Source organism: Pollicipes pollicipes, unplaced genomic scaffold (genome assembly GCF_011947565.3).
Source record: "Pollicipes pollicipes isolate AB1234 unplaced genomic scaffold, Ppol_2.1 Scaffold_2555;HRSCAF=2994_pilon_pilon_pilon, whole genome shotgun sequence".
NCBI lineage: Eukaryota > Metazoa > Arthropoda > Thecostraca > Pollicipedomorpha > Pollicipedidae > Pollicipes > Pollicipes pollicipes.
This window is the reverse complement of record NW_023596136.1, coordinates 37,725,647-37,742,396: the sequence shown is the minus strand read 5'-3', so window position 1 is coordinate 37,742,396 and position 16,750 is coordinate 37,725,647. Positions and strand designations below refer to the sequence as shown.

The 16,750-nt window shown below is 49.5% G+C and overlaps 2 protein-coding genes across 4 annotated transcripts; one reads left to right on the top strand and one right to left on the bottom strand.

The window, feature by feature from the left end:
* Window positions 1-908: 908 nt before the first annotated feature.
* LOC119112572 (ubiquitin-like domain-containing CTD phosphatase 1) lies at window positions 909-3,531 on the bottom strand. The gene is made up of 2 exons (XM_037236787.1): window positions 3,464-3,531; window positions 909-2,065 (listed from the first exon to the last, which is right to left on the bottom strand). The coding sequence occupies exon 2, from the start codon at window positions 1,980-1,982 to the stop codon at window positions 993-995; it is 990 nt and encodes a 329-aa protein (XP_037092682.1). The 5' UTR covers window positions 1,983-2,065; window positions 3,464-3,531; the 3' UTR covers window positions 909-992.
* Window positions 3,532-9,259: 5,728 nt separating this feature from the next.
* LOC119104845 (proteasome subunit alpha type-6) lies at window positions 9,260-16,034 on the top strand. Of its 3 annotated transcripts, none has more exons than XM_037228572.1 (8): window positions 9,260-9,394; window positions 11,811-11,905; window positions 13,231-13,325; window positions 13,737-13,835; window positions 14,190-14,328; window positions 14,934-15,112; window positions 15,461-15,555; window positions 15,917-16,034. In XM_037228572.1, exons 2-8 carry the CDS (start codon window positions 11,830-11,832, stop codon window positions 15,972-15,974), a joined length of 741 nt encoding a protein of 246 aa, XP_037084467.1. In that variant the 5' UTR covers window positions 9,260-9,394; window positions 11,811-11,829; the 3' UTR covers window positions 15,975-16,034. The 3 variants fall into 3 exon arrangements, with proteins under 3 accessions (XP_037084467.1, XP_037084476.1, XP_037084483.1); XM_037228581.1 differs by having other exon boundaries at window positions 9,308-9,390; window positions 15,917-15,974; XM_037228588.1 differs by lacking the exon at window positions 9,260-9,394 and adding an exon at window positions 9,414-9,442 and having other exon boundaries at window positions 15,917-15,974.
* The last annotated feature ends 716 nt before the right edge of the window (window positions 16,035-16,750 follow it).

The following is a 16,750-nucleotide window of genomic DNA, read 5'->3' as shown; positions in this document are numbered from 1 at the left end:
CGCGCGTCCGTGCCGGACAGGGCCCAGGCCACGCACGCTCCAGGCCTACGCGAGTCCGTGCCGGACAGGGCCCGCGGCGCGCACGCGCCAGGTCACGGCGTGCTGACAGGCGCCCAGCCGTGCTGCGCGTGCGCGGCTGGCCACCTCCGCCGCCTCCACAGCCGGCTGCCACCACTGACATCCCGACGGCGCAGCAGCAGAGCGCGGGCGACAAGCGAGCTGGAAGTACCATCGTGTAGCGTGCGAGACGGCCGTCCGATTGTAGGTCACGTGATGTCATTTATGACACAGGGCACGTGACGAGTTCGAGTGAGAGCGCAGTGCGGACATGTTCACATCCCAGGCACGTATGTGCGTGACTGAAGCGATGCACACCGAAATCACAGAATGATGAGCATTAGAACAGACATGTTCAGACAGCCGTTGGGCATACTGAGACTCTATAACGCACGCATCCGCCATATAATTATTTCGGATCGCTATCTTTCCAAAAGTCAGGCCGGCATTTCAATTTAGGAACAAATGGAAACTGATGAATAATCACATGACAGCACGTGTCACCATCCAATTTTCCAATGTTTTTTTGGTAGCCATTCCGATCGCCAGCACCACATCTATATAACGTCACCAGCTGCGACGTAGACGTTGATACCGCACATGTCGCGCAAGGATTGAAGCATTTTAAAGCACAGAAACTATACGCACGCTTTTCCGGGAAGAGAAAATCTCGCAGGCAAAGTTTCTCCTCGACCGCGTGAGGTTCCACCTGGCCTGTCTTCACGCCGCGGTCCGCCGCACAGACACAGGGCGTACATCTCGCCAAGAAAGTGCCGCTCGCCTTCCGTTCCAACCCCGTCAGTCGCACAGAGGCGAGCAGCAGGTGTGAACGCACACACGTGAACTTCCCACTCAACCCAGTACGCCCGCCCAGCGGTGCGGAGGCCGCGCGCCTTGCGCCAGCGCAAGCCGCCTCGCCTCTAGGCGCGCGCTCGTCAGTCCTCGGGTGGCGGGTGCCTCTCGAGGTAGCGCTCCCAGTCGCGGTGCCGGAGCGCGCCGAAGTCCTCGAGCCGCGCGATCGAGCGCAGGTAGCGCGCCAGCAGCAGCAGCTCCACGTCCTTGTCGCGGTTCTGGTGCGCCTGCCGGAACGGCCGGATGCGCAGCCCGCTCTGCCGGTTCATCAGGAAGTTGTGACGCACGTCGTCGAACATGATGGTGTTGGCCGCCGACGTGTCCGGAAACTTACCCCAGATCACAGCCAGCGGCTTGCACTCGGTCACCCCGTAGTGCTCCGAATGCACCGTGATCATGGCCAAGTTGTCCAGGTGGAAGGCGATCTTGTAGTCGGGGTGCGCGCTGACGCCCAGCAGCCGCATCTTCTCATCAATCCACCGCATGGAGGTGGCCGACCAGATGACAATGTCGTAGTCGCGGTAGGCCGACGTCAGGAACTCGTGCAGGTACGGTCGCATCAGCTGGCTGCCGCTGTCCGCCACGCTGCGGTGATCGAACAGCGTGTAGTCAATGTCCAGGACCAGCAGCCGCTTGCCCTCCCGCAGCGGGTTCTTCACCTCCACTTTGTAGTCGCGCACGCGCCTCTCCACCTTGGCCACGTACTCGGGCCGCAGGTGGATGGGCACCTCGCCGCCCTCCTCCTCGAAGAAGTCGTCCAGCACGCCGGCCGCCTCCTCGGGCACCTCGTTGGCGGCGGCGATGGCCTCCTCCGGGCTACCCATCATCATGATGCGCGCGCCCGGCCGCAGCCCCAGCGCGCCCAGCTCGGCCGAGTCGGGCGCCGGCCGCCCGCCCAGCTTCAGGTTCAGCAGCTTCTGGCGCGCCGGCAGCACACGCGTGCGCAGACAGAGTGCGTCGCGCAGGTCGGCCACGGTGTCGGTGGCCAGCAGGCGCACGTCCAGCTCCTGGCCACTCCACTTAACCGTCAGCTGGACGGTGCCCTCGTCCTCGACGGCCGCCTCCCCCGACATGGCGCTGGTGGGTGGTGTATGCAGCTATCAATGATGGAGCAGGCAGGTGCTGCAGTGGCTGTGATGTGGCTTTCAGAATCCAGCTGCAATGCAATGGCATTAATATTGCAAATGATGATATCAACAATAAGCAGGCATAATTGCAGATATTATCATTATGCAAAACATGACCTTTAAAATGAACATTTTACTCATAACATACACATACTACTCAAAGCACTGCTGCTGAATACATGTCCGTATGACTAAGTAGGGTCAAGAAAATCACATGAACATTTTCAGCTGGAAATGCTGAGTATAGCCTGATTCTGTGATACCAAATCATTGCTTTCCACCATGGTGCAATCTCTACATATATTTACCTGTTTGAACAAAGTGGTAATGCAAGCACCACCATCTATTCAAACAACATGCAAAATAGATATGTATAGCCTTATATATATATATATATATATATATATATATATATATATATATATATATATATATTGCTCAAATCCAGCATACAAATTTTGAATCTTATGAAAAAACAGGGCAAGGTCCAGAAAGTCTTCATACTTAAAGACCATTATGCTAAGATGAATGCTTTTATTTTTAGCTTAAGTTTCAAACTCCTGGGCACCAAATGCTCTTGAAAGTGTGCACATTGCATATTATATATGCATGTTGTACAATGTACAGCAGGTACAAAATTTCAGGAAGAAGCTTATACTTACTAGGTGCTAAAAGTTATTGATAAAATCCACAAGCTTTCACCATCTATGCTTTGTCAGGCTATGCCAGCAATGCTGAGAGAAAGGTGCCTATCTGGGAGGCCAAATTATCATGTTCATCCCATAAACTTTTGCAAAGGATTATGTAACTGTGCAGGATTTCATTCAAGCACAATAAAAGGGAAGAAGCTCCCAGAAATAAGTGTTTGATTTCAGCCAGACAGCTAATATACATGTTATAGTAATAATGTCCTGTGTTGCAGCAACATCATGGGAAAATTCTGGGGCATGTGCACTATAAATCCATGCAATAAGCAATTAACAGCTTGCAGCACCATCATGATCAATTTCAGGGCAATCAGACAAAGTTTCTGTGAGCTTTGTTGTTGCAAAGACAATTTCGGGCAAATACACTCAACAAAAAAATCAAGCAACATAATTTTAAAATTTGTGTTTGACATGTTTTAAGCTTGGTGCATGCAAGCACAACATTCATTAAACAGATACTTCATAATCATCCACCATAAGGATTTTTTGTAGATTGGCATTGTGGGAAACACATTTAGAAGCTTAACAGCAAATGAAAACATCAATACAGTATAGGAGCATTTTATGTACTGTATATGAGATCATGCATATACTTTTGTTACCGTTTGACGCCCCTTAATACCAGTCAAGCCTGACTGGTGGGTTACTATACAGCTGGTATGTCAAACAAGCGAGGCGACACAAACACAAAACACAAAATGTGTGTGACGTATGACCCACAGTCCATATACCCAAGATGGTATGCGGCAGCGATTTGTGTATCAACTCAGAAGCGGGTATGCACAAAAGGCTTTTTTTTACTTGGGTACCTGTATTGCCGACGGTGGGGAGAGCTACGCTGGCTGCAGGGTTCCTGTACTGCCGTGATGGAGAAATGCTGTCAGGTATCAGCCGACGTAGTGACGTCACTGAAAATGGGTTTCCATCGATCGGGGTTCTTTTGGGCCAACTGAAGGCTACAAGGCATTTGCTAGCGATATGATGTCACTGGTATTCGACTGGATGTGTGACGTCACTGGTTGTGAGGCTTTAGGGATCTTTTGGGTGTAATGAATGCCGTAAAGCATCACCTGACGATATGTCGTCGCTGGCATTCAATGAAACATCAGGCGCAACAGGCCTTATTCCATCTTTACCTTTCGTACCTGTCTGCTGCAAGCATTTGCGTGTCGAATAAAAGCTTGACCGAATCACCTGAATGCGTGACGTCACTAATCATCACTTGATACGAGTGCACTTAGGCCCCACGGCCGCGGTGTATCATGTTCCGTGAAATATCACCAGGTATCGTGACGTCACTGATATTCGACTAAATATTGGTCGCAACAGGTCATGCTTCATTTTTACCTTCGTACCTGTCTACTGCAAGCACTGGCGTGATGAATAAAAGCTACCAAATCACGTGAGTGTGTGACGCCACTGGTCATGCATTTTTATGGATCTTTGGGGGCCAACTGAGAGCCGTAAAGCATGACCTAATGATGTGACGTCACTGGCATTCGACTGTGTGTGATGTCACTTGTGATCAGATTTTACGGCCTCTTTTGGGCCGACGAAAGGTCATACGACATTAACTGAAGATGTGACGTCACTGGTATCCGAATAAAATTCAGGCGGGACAGGCCATGCTTCATCTTTACCTTTGGTACCTGTCCATTGCAAGCATTTGAATGCTGAAGGAAGGCTCTGCCGAACTACCTGAGTGTGTAACGTCACTAACCATTAATTTATATAGACTGCTTTGAACCTACCGTAAGCCACACCACATCAGCTGACCATATGACGTCACCGGTTTTCGTCTAGATGTCATGCGCAACAGGCCATGCTCTATCTTTGCCTTTCGTACCTGTTAACTGCAAGCATTCGCGCGCTATATCGAGGTGGTGCCGAACCATCTGAGTGCGTGACGTCGCTGGTCATGAGTTCATACAGGCTCACTTGGGCACCCCAATGCAACAAAGCATCATATCCTGTGAAGCATCGCGGGATGATATGACGTCACTGGTATTCGACTCAACATCAAGCGCAACAGGCCATGTTCCATCTTTACCTTTCGTACCTGCATACTGCAAGCATTCGCGTGTTATATGACGTCAATGGTCAAGAGCTCTTACGGGCTCTTTTCAACCCCCTACATGGTATAATGCTTCAGCTGACGATATGATGTCACTGGTGTTCGACTTAACATCAGGCACAACATGTCATGTTCCATCTTTGCCTTTCGCACCTGTTAAAGTATCGGCGAGCCTAATGATGGCTCTGTCGAATCACCTGAGTGCGTCGTCATGAGTTTTTACAGGCTATTGTTGGCCGAGTGAAAGCCATAAGGCATCATCTAACGATGTGTCGTCACTGGTAATCCACTAAGTGTGTGACGCCATTGGTCATGAGTTTTCCCGGGCCTTTTTCGGCCGACTTAAGGCCATTAGGCATCAGACAACGATATGGCGTCATTGGTATTCAATTAAGCATCAGGTACAATATGTCAAGTTTCATCTTTACCTTCAGCACCTATCTACTGCAAGTATTCGCGCGCCACATAAAGGCTCTGCCCAATCACCTGAGCGTGTGGTGTGACTGGTTATGAGTTTACGCGGGTTTACTCGGGCTGACTGAAGGACATCAAGCATCATCTGGCGATGTGACGTCACTGGTATTCAACTTAACACCAGGCGCGACAGGCCATGTTCGTCTTTATCTTTCGTACCTGTCTATTGTAAGCATTGACATGCTTAAGGAAAGCTCTGTGAAATCTCCTGAGTGTGTAATGTCACTGGTCATGAGTCCTTTATGGGCCGCTTTTTTGTACCTATAGGGTACAAGACATCAGTTGACGATATGACGTCACTGGTGTTTGACTTAATCTCAGGCGCAACAGGCCATGTTCCATCTTTGGCTTTCGCACCTCTATACTGCAAGTATTCGCGCGCTACATAAAGGCTCTGCCGAATCACCTGAGCATGTGGTGTAACTGGTCATGAGTTTACGCGGGCTTACTCGGACTGACGGAAGGACATCAAGCATCATCTGACCATATGACGTCACTGATATTCGGGCTGTGGCCCAGACTTATGACCGCTAGGCGGCGCCCTTGATTATTATTTAGCCATCAGGGCATTCCGGACCGTAGCTGCTCAGGGGCGCATCCTGTGATGTCGGGCGGAATAGCTTTGCATATACGTCGGTTTGTGGGCTGGGATCACCTTTGTTTTGTGTTTACGTTTGTTCAAAATTTTAGTCGTTGAAACAGCCCGTTGCGTTTGAAGCTGCTACTTAATGGTGCGCACAATACAATTAGTGTGCTTAACTATGGTGCATCTCCCGCCTCTGCTGCGGAATTTCGTAGCCATAGGTGGCCAAGTGACCTCCTACCAACTGATGATCAGTGACGTCACGTACTCAGGTGATTCGGCGGAGCCTTCATATAGCACGCGAATATTTGCAGCAGCCAGGTACGAAAGGCAAATATGGAACATGACCTGTTGCGCCTGATGTTTAGTCGAGCACCAGTAACGTCTTGCCGTCAGCCGATGCATTACAACCTATAATGGGTTCAAAAGAGCCCATAAAAACTCGTGACCAGTGACGTCACAAACTCAGGAGATTCGACGGAGCCTTTATTCAGCACGTCAATACCTTTAATAGACAGGTACGAAAGGTAAAGAAAGTACGTGGCATGTTGGACCTGATGTTAAGTCGAATAACAGTGACGACATATCATCCTGTGATGCTTCACGGGAGGTGTTGCTTTGTGGCCTTGGGCGGCCCAAGTGAATCCGTATAAACTCATGACCAGCGACGTCACCCACTCAGATGATTTGTCTGGAGTTTAGTCGATTACCAGTGACGTCATATCGTCAGCTGATGCTTGATGCCCTTCAGTCAGCCCGAGTAAACCTGCACAAACTCATGACCAGTTACACCACACGCTCAGGCGAATCGACAGAGCCTTTTTGTAGCGCACGAATACCTGCAGTAGGCAGATGCGAAAGGTAAAGATGAAACATGGTTTATTGCAATTGATGTTAATTCGAATACAAGTGACGCCATAACGTTATCTGATGCCTAATGGCCTGAACTCGGCCAAAAAAGGCCCGTAAAAGCTCATGACCAGTGACGTCACACACTCAGTGGACTACCAGTGAAGTCATTTCGTTAGCTGATGCCTTATGGCTTTCGCTCAGCCAAAAATAGTCGTAAAAATTCATGACCAGTGACGTCGCACACTCAAGTGACTCGGCAGAGCCATCATTTAACGCACCAATACTTTACAGGTACGAAAGGCAAAGATGGAACATGACCTGTTACGCCTCATGTTAAGTCAAACACCATTGGCATCACGTCGTCAACTGATGCATTTTTCCCTGTAGAGGGTTCCAAGGAGCCAGAAAAAACTCATGACCAGTAACGTTACACACCCAGGAGACTCGACAGAGCCTTCATTCAGCACGTCAGTACTTGTAATAGACGGGTACGAAAGGTAAAGATAGAACATGGCCTGTCGCGCCTGATGTTAAGTCGGACATCAGTGACGTCATATCGTCAGCTGATACATTATACCGTTTGGGGGTACAAAAGGTCCCGTAAAAAGCTCTTGACCAGTGACGTTACTTACCCAGGAGACTCGACAGAGCCTTCATTCAGCACGCCAATACTTCCAAGAGACAGGTACGAAAGGTAAAGATGGAACATGGCCTGTCGCGCCTGGAGTATAGTCGAATACCAGTGACGTCATATCGTCAGCTGATGCTTGATGCCCTTCGGTCAGCCAGAGTAAACCCGCGTAAACTCATGACTAGTTACACCACACGCTCAGGTAATTCGGCAGAGCCCCTATGTGTCGCGCGAATACTTGCAGTAGATAGGTGCGAAAGGTACAGACGAAACATGGCTTAGATAGAGCATGGCCTGTTGCGCATGATGTCTAGTCGAGACCTAGTGTCATCATATCGTCAGCTGATGCCTTGTGGCCTATAGTAGGTTCAGAAGAGTATACAAATTAATGGTCAGTGACGTACACACTCAGGTAATTTGGCAGAGCCTTCCACGGCAATGCTTGCAATGGACAGGTACCAAAGATAAAGGTGGAACATGGCCTGTCGCGCCCGAAGTTCATTCGAATACCAGTGACGTCACATCGTCAGTCAGTGCCGTATGACCTTTCGTCGGCCCAAAAGAGGCCGTAAAATCTCATGACCAGCGACACGCACGGTCGAATGCCAGTGACGTCACATCGCTAGCTGATGCTTTATGGCCTTCAGTTGGCCGCAAAAAATCCGCCAATACTCGCAGCAGACATGTACGAAAGGTATAAATGGAGCATGACCTGTTGGCTGATGTTCAGCCAAATACCAGTGACGTCATATCGCCAGCTGATGCCTTACGGCATTTCGTCGGTCCTAGAGGACACGTGGAAACCCACGACCATTGACGTCTTACAATCGGTCGTATAGCAGTGACGTCGTTAGCTGACACCTTGTGGTCTTCAGTTGGCCGAAAAGCACCGGTGAAACTCGTGACCAGTGACGTCACACACTCAGGTGGTTGGGCAGCTTTCATCCAGCACGCCAATGCTTGCAGTAGTCAGATACAAAGGTAAAAATAAAGCACGGCCTGTTGCGCTCAGTATTTATTCGAATACCAGTGACGTCACGCTATCCGGTGATACTTCGTAGACCATGACACACCGTGGTCGTGGGGCCTAAGTGCACCCGTATGAAGTGATGATTAGGGACGTCACACATTGAGGTGATTCGGTCAAACCTTTATGCGGCACGCAAATGCTTGCAGCAGTCAGGTACGAAAAGTAAAGATGGAACGAGGCCGGTCGCGCCTGATGTTTAATCGAATACCAGTGACGACACATGGCCAGCTGATGCATTACGGCATTCGGTGGACCCAAAAGAGCCTTACAAACTCACGACCCGTGACGTCAAATACCCAGCCGAATACCAGTGACATCATGTCACATTCAAAAGCCTTATGGCCTTCAGTCGGCCCGAAAGGACCCCCATCCCGATCGATGCAAAACCATTTTCAGTGACGTCACAATGTCAGCCGATGCCTCACAGCTTTTCCCCCGGACGACAATACTCGAAACCCTGCAGCTACCGTAGCTCTTCCCTCCGTCGGCCATACAGGTACCAAAGTAAAAAATTACCGCACAAAATCCGTTTTAAATCTACTCATGCCCACCTGCCAATGTACGTTACCAGAGCGCAGACAACATACGTTCAACCGCTTATAACTAGAATAGCCTTATTTAACTAAATGCGCCGGCGTCAATGCGCGTCTTTAGTGAGCCACATACGAAAGCAGTTATTGTCTCCAAATCTGAAAATTATTTCATGCCGTGCCTAACAATAAAGAATGAATAATAAAAGTTTTTTTAAAAAAACTTTGAATGGCACTTTTTATTTTTTAATTACATAAAAGACTCCAATTTTTAAAAAGCTTTAAGGAAACAATCGACAAGAGATGATTGCTATTTGGACTTTTCTGAACATAATCTGAACATGGCAGCAATCGGAAAATTTCCTTCGTAGAGTTTTGCTCAGTCATTGTGGCGCAGGTGGCCTGTAAACCTTGCTGTAAACTGTACTAGATGTGACTGGGTGCGTGCGCCGGCATTTTCATCTCTGATCTTTGTAGGTAAGTGAAACGGCGGGGAAGGAGATTGGTTTGGGTTGTATACGCTTGGCAAGTGTCGATTCCTTTTTTAAACTACTCGTCCTCACCACAGAGGAGACGTAATGTGCGGAAAGCTTGCATGTTGGGCGCAGGAATGTTTCTCATCACTGTCAATTTGAATGTGATATATTTGGCCTTTACACAGATGATTTCTTGGCATGGTTGGGATCATTCAGTGTGTTTAAATCTACATCAGAATCTTAGTGTGTGTTTGTGTTAGTGTTGCTGAACTAGTCTGCAAAAACATAAACTGAGCTGAACGCCTGTATGACAATGTGTTGAATCACACATTTGTGTGTTCCAACCTCAGGGCAAGCCACATTGCACTAAATTTTCACATACTTCTGGTTGAAAAATATTTATGGAGTGTTTTTGCCTTTAGTTATCCCAGTGACCCAACATTGATACATTGCATTGATAGCTTACATACATACTATACATTGATACATCACCTTGATATATTGGCACCTGTGATGTCTATGTGCTGTGCTGGTGCTGGCTGTCCCAGATTTTGAGCACTTTAATTGGAATATATGTGCATTGAAATCATTACTGTGTGCCACTGCTGTGCCAGATGTGTTTTGTGTCACATTTATTTTGTTTACTCTGGCCTACAAGGCCTAGTTTGATAGCATTACCTTGAATAGAACCCATAATTATGCTAACAATGCTAATGCTGTTATTCATTTTAAACACAATGGTGCTTTCCCCACAATGTTGCAAAATGGTTACATTAGCAACTGGTGTGTGTGCTGCTGTATGTGGATGTTGTCAATTATATTAGCAACTGGTGTGTGTGCTGCTGTATGTGGATGTTGTCAGGATGTTTTTTTAATGCAGGTAGGGAATGTGCACGTTGAACCAAAGCACTTGTGGAAAATTAAACACCAGCTGAAAGTATGTTGAATAGCTTAATAAAGCAGTTCCCACCTTTGAATCAATTATACTGAAGTATAGTATGGTCTGATATGGTAGAGGAAGCACTCCTGGTCACCTATTCATGCATGAATGTGGCAACAGAAGTTCTGGAATTAAATCTGGGGATATTTTGGGGGACTATAAATATACAGGGAAGGAGTTTGGCGCCCCAGTCCCCACTGCATGTGTAGTTTGGGATTTTGGGATAAGAACACAGGGTAAGAATTGCACCCTCATTGTATTAAGATATCTGGTCTAAATGCTTACACAATAAATAGGAAGTACATTTGACCTCTTTGTTACAAAATCAGTGACCAGTAACATTAGGTGCTCTGTGATCTTGGTGCATCAGTATTGTTAAGCCAATGCATAAAATGTTGTTGGTGTAAGATCATAATTGCCATGTTTCCAAAATATATAGATAGATTGGCAAGGGTACAGCAAGAAGCAAGTAGGATGATGGATGGAATTGGTAACATAATATATAAGGATAGGCTTAGGGCCTTGAATTTGTGATCTCTGAAATGTCACTGGCTTAGAGGGAATCTGATAGAGGCACACAAGATTATGAATGGGATAGACACTGCAGATTGACATGTAGAACTGGAAGTAAGGCTGAGAAATGGAGGAAAACAAGTTTAATTTAGCAAATGGCAGGGATCAAGCTATGAACAGGCAGATGTCATTTAGCCAAAGAGTGGTGCATGATTGTAATGGGCTGACAATTGATGTTGAATGAAGTCCATTTCTAGAAACATTCAAAAAGTGTTTGGACAAACTCTGTTGGTCTAAAGAACTCATTTACAACAAAATTTATGCTTGTTGGTCAGGTGATAAGTTTTGAGGATGTATATGGAACCTAAGGGAGGCCAACCTTAATAGGCTCTTGTGGCCCTTGTGAGCCAGGTATCTTAATGTCCTTATGTCTTAATAGTTCTGTCATATTGAACAAAAATTGTACAATTTTGCTGTTTTCTGATGAACTAATGTTTTGGTTGACAGAGTAGTCATATCAGCAGTATACATCTAATGTAAGATTAAGTACTCATGTACACCGCCACCATTCCCCTTTGTGAAATGGCTCTGTCTGACATAGATTTTGCCTGGTTGAGAATTATCTCAGCATCTGTATGCTTTGGTGTGTAGTGCATCAATTGTAGCCTTCAGAACTGCATACAGATCCTCATTATCACTGACATCATGTGAATTCAGCCACCAGTTTAATGAATGCTCCATTGGTCATATTCTGTGAGACAAGCAGTTCTTGTTTTGCTTATGGGCTAATGGTGGGAGTGAATGGGTATGTTTGTTTATGTAGTGTTTTGCTTATGCAATGTTTGCTAATGCAGTTTATCTGAGTCATGTCAGCTTATATATTACATTTGCAGTGTGTCATCTTTTAAGGCATTTCAATCTGTTTCCATGAGTGCCAATTCACATCACTTGGGACATTTTTCAGGCTCTGTGGATAAGGAAGCATGTCTCGCGGAAGCAGCGCAGGATTTGATCGCCACATTACTATATTTTCTCCTGAGGGTAGGCTCTACCAAGTAGGTGAGTGCCATTCTTTCCTAATGGGCGAATAACGGTACTGTACTAAGGTAACAGTAAGGTAAGGTGACAAGTTGGATAAGGGGTCTCTATTCCAACTTGTCTACCATCTGCCATGATCCTGGCTTCCACCTGGGATGGCAGTGCTAATTTCATTGTATTAACCAGTTTTGCTGTGATCTTTATTGTGAGCCACACAAGCCCCAAGGCAAAAAGGTCGTACTTGAGGGGTGAAAAACTTTGTACTTAAGTGGCCTAGCCCAACCCAGGTGATGGGGGTTTGGGAGCTTACATCACAGCAACCACTGATTGAAGGTCTGTGACATGTCAGGCATGATGAAAAATACTTTTGTGCCATATTCAGTTGAAATATTGTGATGAAAGCCATTTGATTAGGTGGGATTTTCTGCACACTTGCAGTGTGAACAAAGTCTTACCTTTCACTTAACTTCGCATCAAAGGGTTAAATTTCCTGATTAAAAGCAAAAAATTATGGTGTTACTGCAACACTAGTTTCGGATCTCTAGGACCCGAGGTTGTAGAAGCATGGGATAAGGCCACTTGATGGAGTAAAGAATGGGGGCGGTATTACTGGCATAAGTGGAAATCATTGTGCACAACATTCGATTCTCGCTTGAAAACATACCGCGAGTTTGCCGCTTTTGGGGAGTTACGAGCCATTGACGTCGCGTCTTGGCAATCAGAGGATACCAAAACGCGAAGCCAACGGCACCGCGCAGGCGAAAGTGCTGTCCACAAAGCACCTGTCGTTGCCAACAGTGTTTGATCGATGAATACGCCAGGTGCCGACCTGGAGTCGGCCAGTGTCGCGATTTCGGATGCTGGGCTAGAATGCACCACGCTGACGTCACACGGGGCAATCTGTACCAAGAAAGTGGCGCAGACGGGTAGCGCAGCTCCCTGTGAACAATTACCATTCAACATGTGGCTTTCCGACAGGCTGATCACCGTGGTCTGAAATGTAACTTGGTCCTACGTGGACGATTTCGTGGCATGCAACCGTAGTGTTGGCTTGGATGGCGTTCAATAATGTACTTGTGAAAAAGACGTCCAGCTCCATTTGCTGAGGTTCCATTATCATCTGCATGATCACACTCACTTCCAACTACCTAGCCTAACTAATTCCACACCAGATAAGGCGTGTCAAGGGTAAATGATCAGCCATCATTTCCTTGGCTGCCTGTCTTCCACCAAGCCACCAGGGCGTGTTTAATGACGATGATCATGGGATGTGATAGTACTATAACATGTAGTGTGTAGTGCTGTGGGAGGTCGTGATTGCATCATGACGTTCACCATCTTTTCAGAGTATGCCTTCAAGGCTGTCAACCAGGGAGGCCTCACTTCCATAGCCCTCAAGGGAGAAGACACCGCCGTTGCTGTCACACAGAAGAAGGTCCCGGTAAATGGAAGGCCGTTACCTCGTGCCATAGCTCGGTATCATTGCGTTTTTCGTGTGTTGGATAGATGATATGATTAATTTTGCTGCGACCTTGCGGCAAAGAAGTGATTACACTATGCGCTGATGGCTGCACACTAAAGCTGCCACCTGAACGCCTTCTCAAATGTCGAGTGATTCCACGATGTACACGATATACGAACGCTTGCAGTCGCGTTGTAACCCCTTGTGAGCGTTCCGATGATGTTGGCGGCACGCTGGGTGTCCACTATTTGCTGCTGAGCTGCTGAGGTCAGTATTGTTACGAGCGTTCCCCGCGGGGGAGGGCTGTACTGACGTTTAAACGTTTGTATGGAGTACTGTTGTTTAGTATAAATGTGTCCGGGTGCAAACGAGGGCATCCTGCTGCCTTAGGACAAGCTGTTCGATGCCTCTACCATCACGCACATGTTCAAGATTACCAAGCACGTCGGCTGTGTGATGACCGGAATGACAGCCGACTCAAGGGCCATGGTATGTATGCTTCTGCTGCTCGTTTAATATAGCGTGCACAGAGGTTAATTTTGAACGATACTGAACGTGTGTGGCTATTGCGCTCACCGTCGTTTCTGATAAGTTAGTAGCTTTACTTGCTCAGGTTCCTTTTTGCATCCATGGATGTTCTTAGCTGGAATGCGTGGTTTCCATTCAAGCTCCTTTATTTCAGTAGCGCGATCAGTTCTTACCACATTCGAACCAGCGCGTGCTTCTCTTCGATCGTACGGCCTACGGCTCTGTAAGCCTGTATCGTGCGTCTGCCCCTCCCCCGACTGTCCCCACCCCCGAGGCATCGCTGGTGCGTCACCGTGCGGGCGCGCTGTTGGACAGGTGCAGCGGGCGCGCATCGAGGCGGCCAACTGGCGCTACAAGTACGGCCACGACATCCCCGTGGACATGCTCTGCAAGCGCATGGCCGACATATCGCAGGTGTACACACAGAACGCCGAGCTACGCCCGCTGGGCTGCTGTGAGTGCCGCTCCCGGGCCGGGCGCCGCCGGCCGCTCGGTCACCGCCCGTCACTGTCGGTCACCGCCGGTCACTGTCGGTCACCGTCGGTCACTGTCGGTCACCGCCGGTCACTGGCGGTCGCCGCCGGTCACTGGCGGTCACCGCCGGTCACCGCCGGTCACTGGCGGTCACCGCCAGTCACTGTCGGTCGCCGCCGGTCACTGCCGCCGCGGCTGGTGACGGCGATTCGGTGATGAGGCTGTGAAGCTGACTGAGCTGCTCCGGTTGTAGCTCAGTGAGGCAGCCGGCTGACTTGTCGGATGACGGGGCCGGCTGGTGCGGGCACGGACTGGAGGGTTGCGAGGAGCCAGCTGCCTCATCGAACAGAAGGCGTCGACTGGTACAACTGATTTCTCAGTGCAGATGCATCGACACAAATCAATCTTGGCCCATCCGAATTAGTGCAGAGCAAGCCATCGCGCTGTTCAGCTCGGCCCAAGCTGAATCCTGACTGACGTCACGCGGCGCCTACCATGGGTCTCCAGTTGGTCTGCTGCCGCAGCTGACCTGTGTGTGACGCTGCACTGCGCCGTCTGACCGCCCGCCGGTGCCGCGTGTGACAGGCATGACGCTGATCGCCTACGACGACGAGCTGGGACCGTGCGTGTACAAGGCGGACCCGGCCGGCTACTTCTGCGGCTTCCGCGCCTGCAGTGTCGGCGTCAAGCAGACCGAGGCCAACGCCTTCCTCGAGAAGAAGCTCAAGAAGAAGACGGACTTTGACCACACAGAGGCCATTCATGTAAGCAGCTCGGGCCGCTGGGCTCACCTTTGAGGTTTACGTTGCCAGCGTGGCGGTCCGTGGTTGGACGCAAGTTGTAAAATGTATTGCTCACCATTCCTGACGCTCAACATTGTTCATTGGTCTTTAGCAATCAAGTTATGTGAGGTAATCGCTGCAAACTGGCGCCATGCTCTGGTCACGAGACGTACTTGGAATGCGTTTTAACGCTGCTAAACGTGCCAGGTTCAAAGCGTTCACAGTGGTATGTGCAGGGAAGCGCACATTGTCAGCTCTGTCGTCGGTGCACTGTCTGGTTGTGGTTGGGTTGGGTTAGGACACCACTGAAGGTGATGTCCGGTGCCGCAGCTGGCTATCACGGCGCTCTCGTCCGTGCTGTCGGCCGACTTCAAGCCCACGGAGATCGAGGTAGCCGTCGTCTCCAAAGATCAGCCCGAGTTCAGGTGAGTGTGGCGCGCGCCGAGCGGCGGCCCCCCGCGCACCGCCGGAGACTGGGGGGACGAAACGAATTTCGTCTCTTTACATGCTCGCAGTGCTGGTGCTGTGGATGGTACGGTATGACAGTCGTTATTGCTGGAAGCACAAACCCGTTTTCCAAAACCAGGTGAATAATTTAACTGACACAACCAACTGAACAACAAACTCAGAATTCATTCAAAAGCATATTGCAGTCAATGTGCAGGCCACAAATGGCACACGTGCCCCCTGTTACGCACCGCGCTTAACACCCCCACCGGTTGCCGTTGGGGATGGGTGGGTGGGGGTGTGGCTGCGCGGCTGACAGCGTGCGTCGTTGATCCGCAGGACGCTGACAGAGGCAGAGATCGACGCGCACCTGACGACCATCGCCCAGAACGACTGAGCGGGCTGACTGCCGACCGCGCCGCGCTCGTCTCACCTCAATACACTGTTCTGTTCTGGCCGCGCGTCTGTGCTGTGTGCGTGAGGAGGTGGGGAGGTGGCAGGGCCGACGTGGAGGTAGGCCGAGCTGGAAACACGGACGCCAGACCGCTAGAGCGCGAGCACATTGTGGTGGACGCCGCTGGCAGACTGCGGTGGTGTCCCAGGGCTGGGCGGGCCTGCCGTGTGGCATGGAGCGACGCTCTGTACTCGCCAACTGAAGGCGGTTACCTCGAGCCGGAGGCTAGGCGACGGCTCAGCGCGATGGCGCGGCGCCTCCTGTTACGGAGCTGAGCACAGATGTGGGCTGGGGCGATTTCGTTCGCGACACAATTGCCGTAATTCGGTGCACTCTCGCCCGTGCACTGGATCGGTGCCTGGATATTTCCAGTACTTTTCTTTGTGGTTCACTTTGGCTGGATAGTCGCGTTTAAGCCCACATTGTAGGCAAACTGCTTGGGCTGTTAGGTTGGAGCGTTGGCTACCCCGAGGGGGGAGGGGGGTGCATCCGAGCTGCGTATTACGCAAGCCAAGAATAATGGCGGTCGCCACAGACCAGATCCGCCGGCGTACAATGAATCAGCAGCCGCAAATCAGAGCGTGAATGCAGTTCTGGTAGCCTCTCCGATGAACAACTTACTTAGCGCCGACACCTAGTGCCGGACATTGCGGCGCTCATTCACGTCTATGCGAGACTGCCGGACAGCGCCCCTCCCAACAGTCCGAAAAGCGACACAA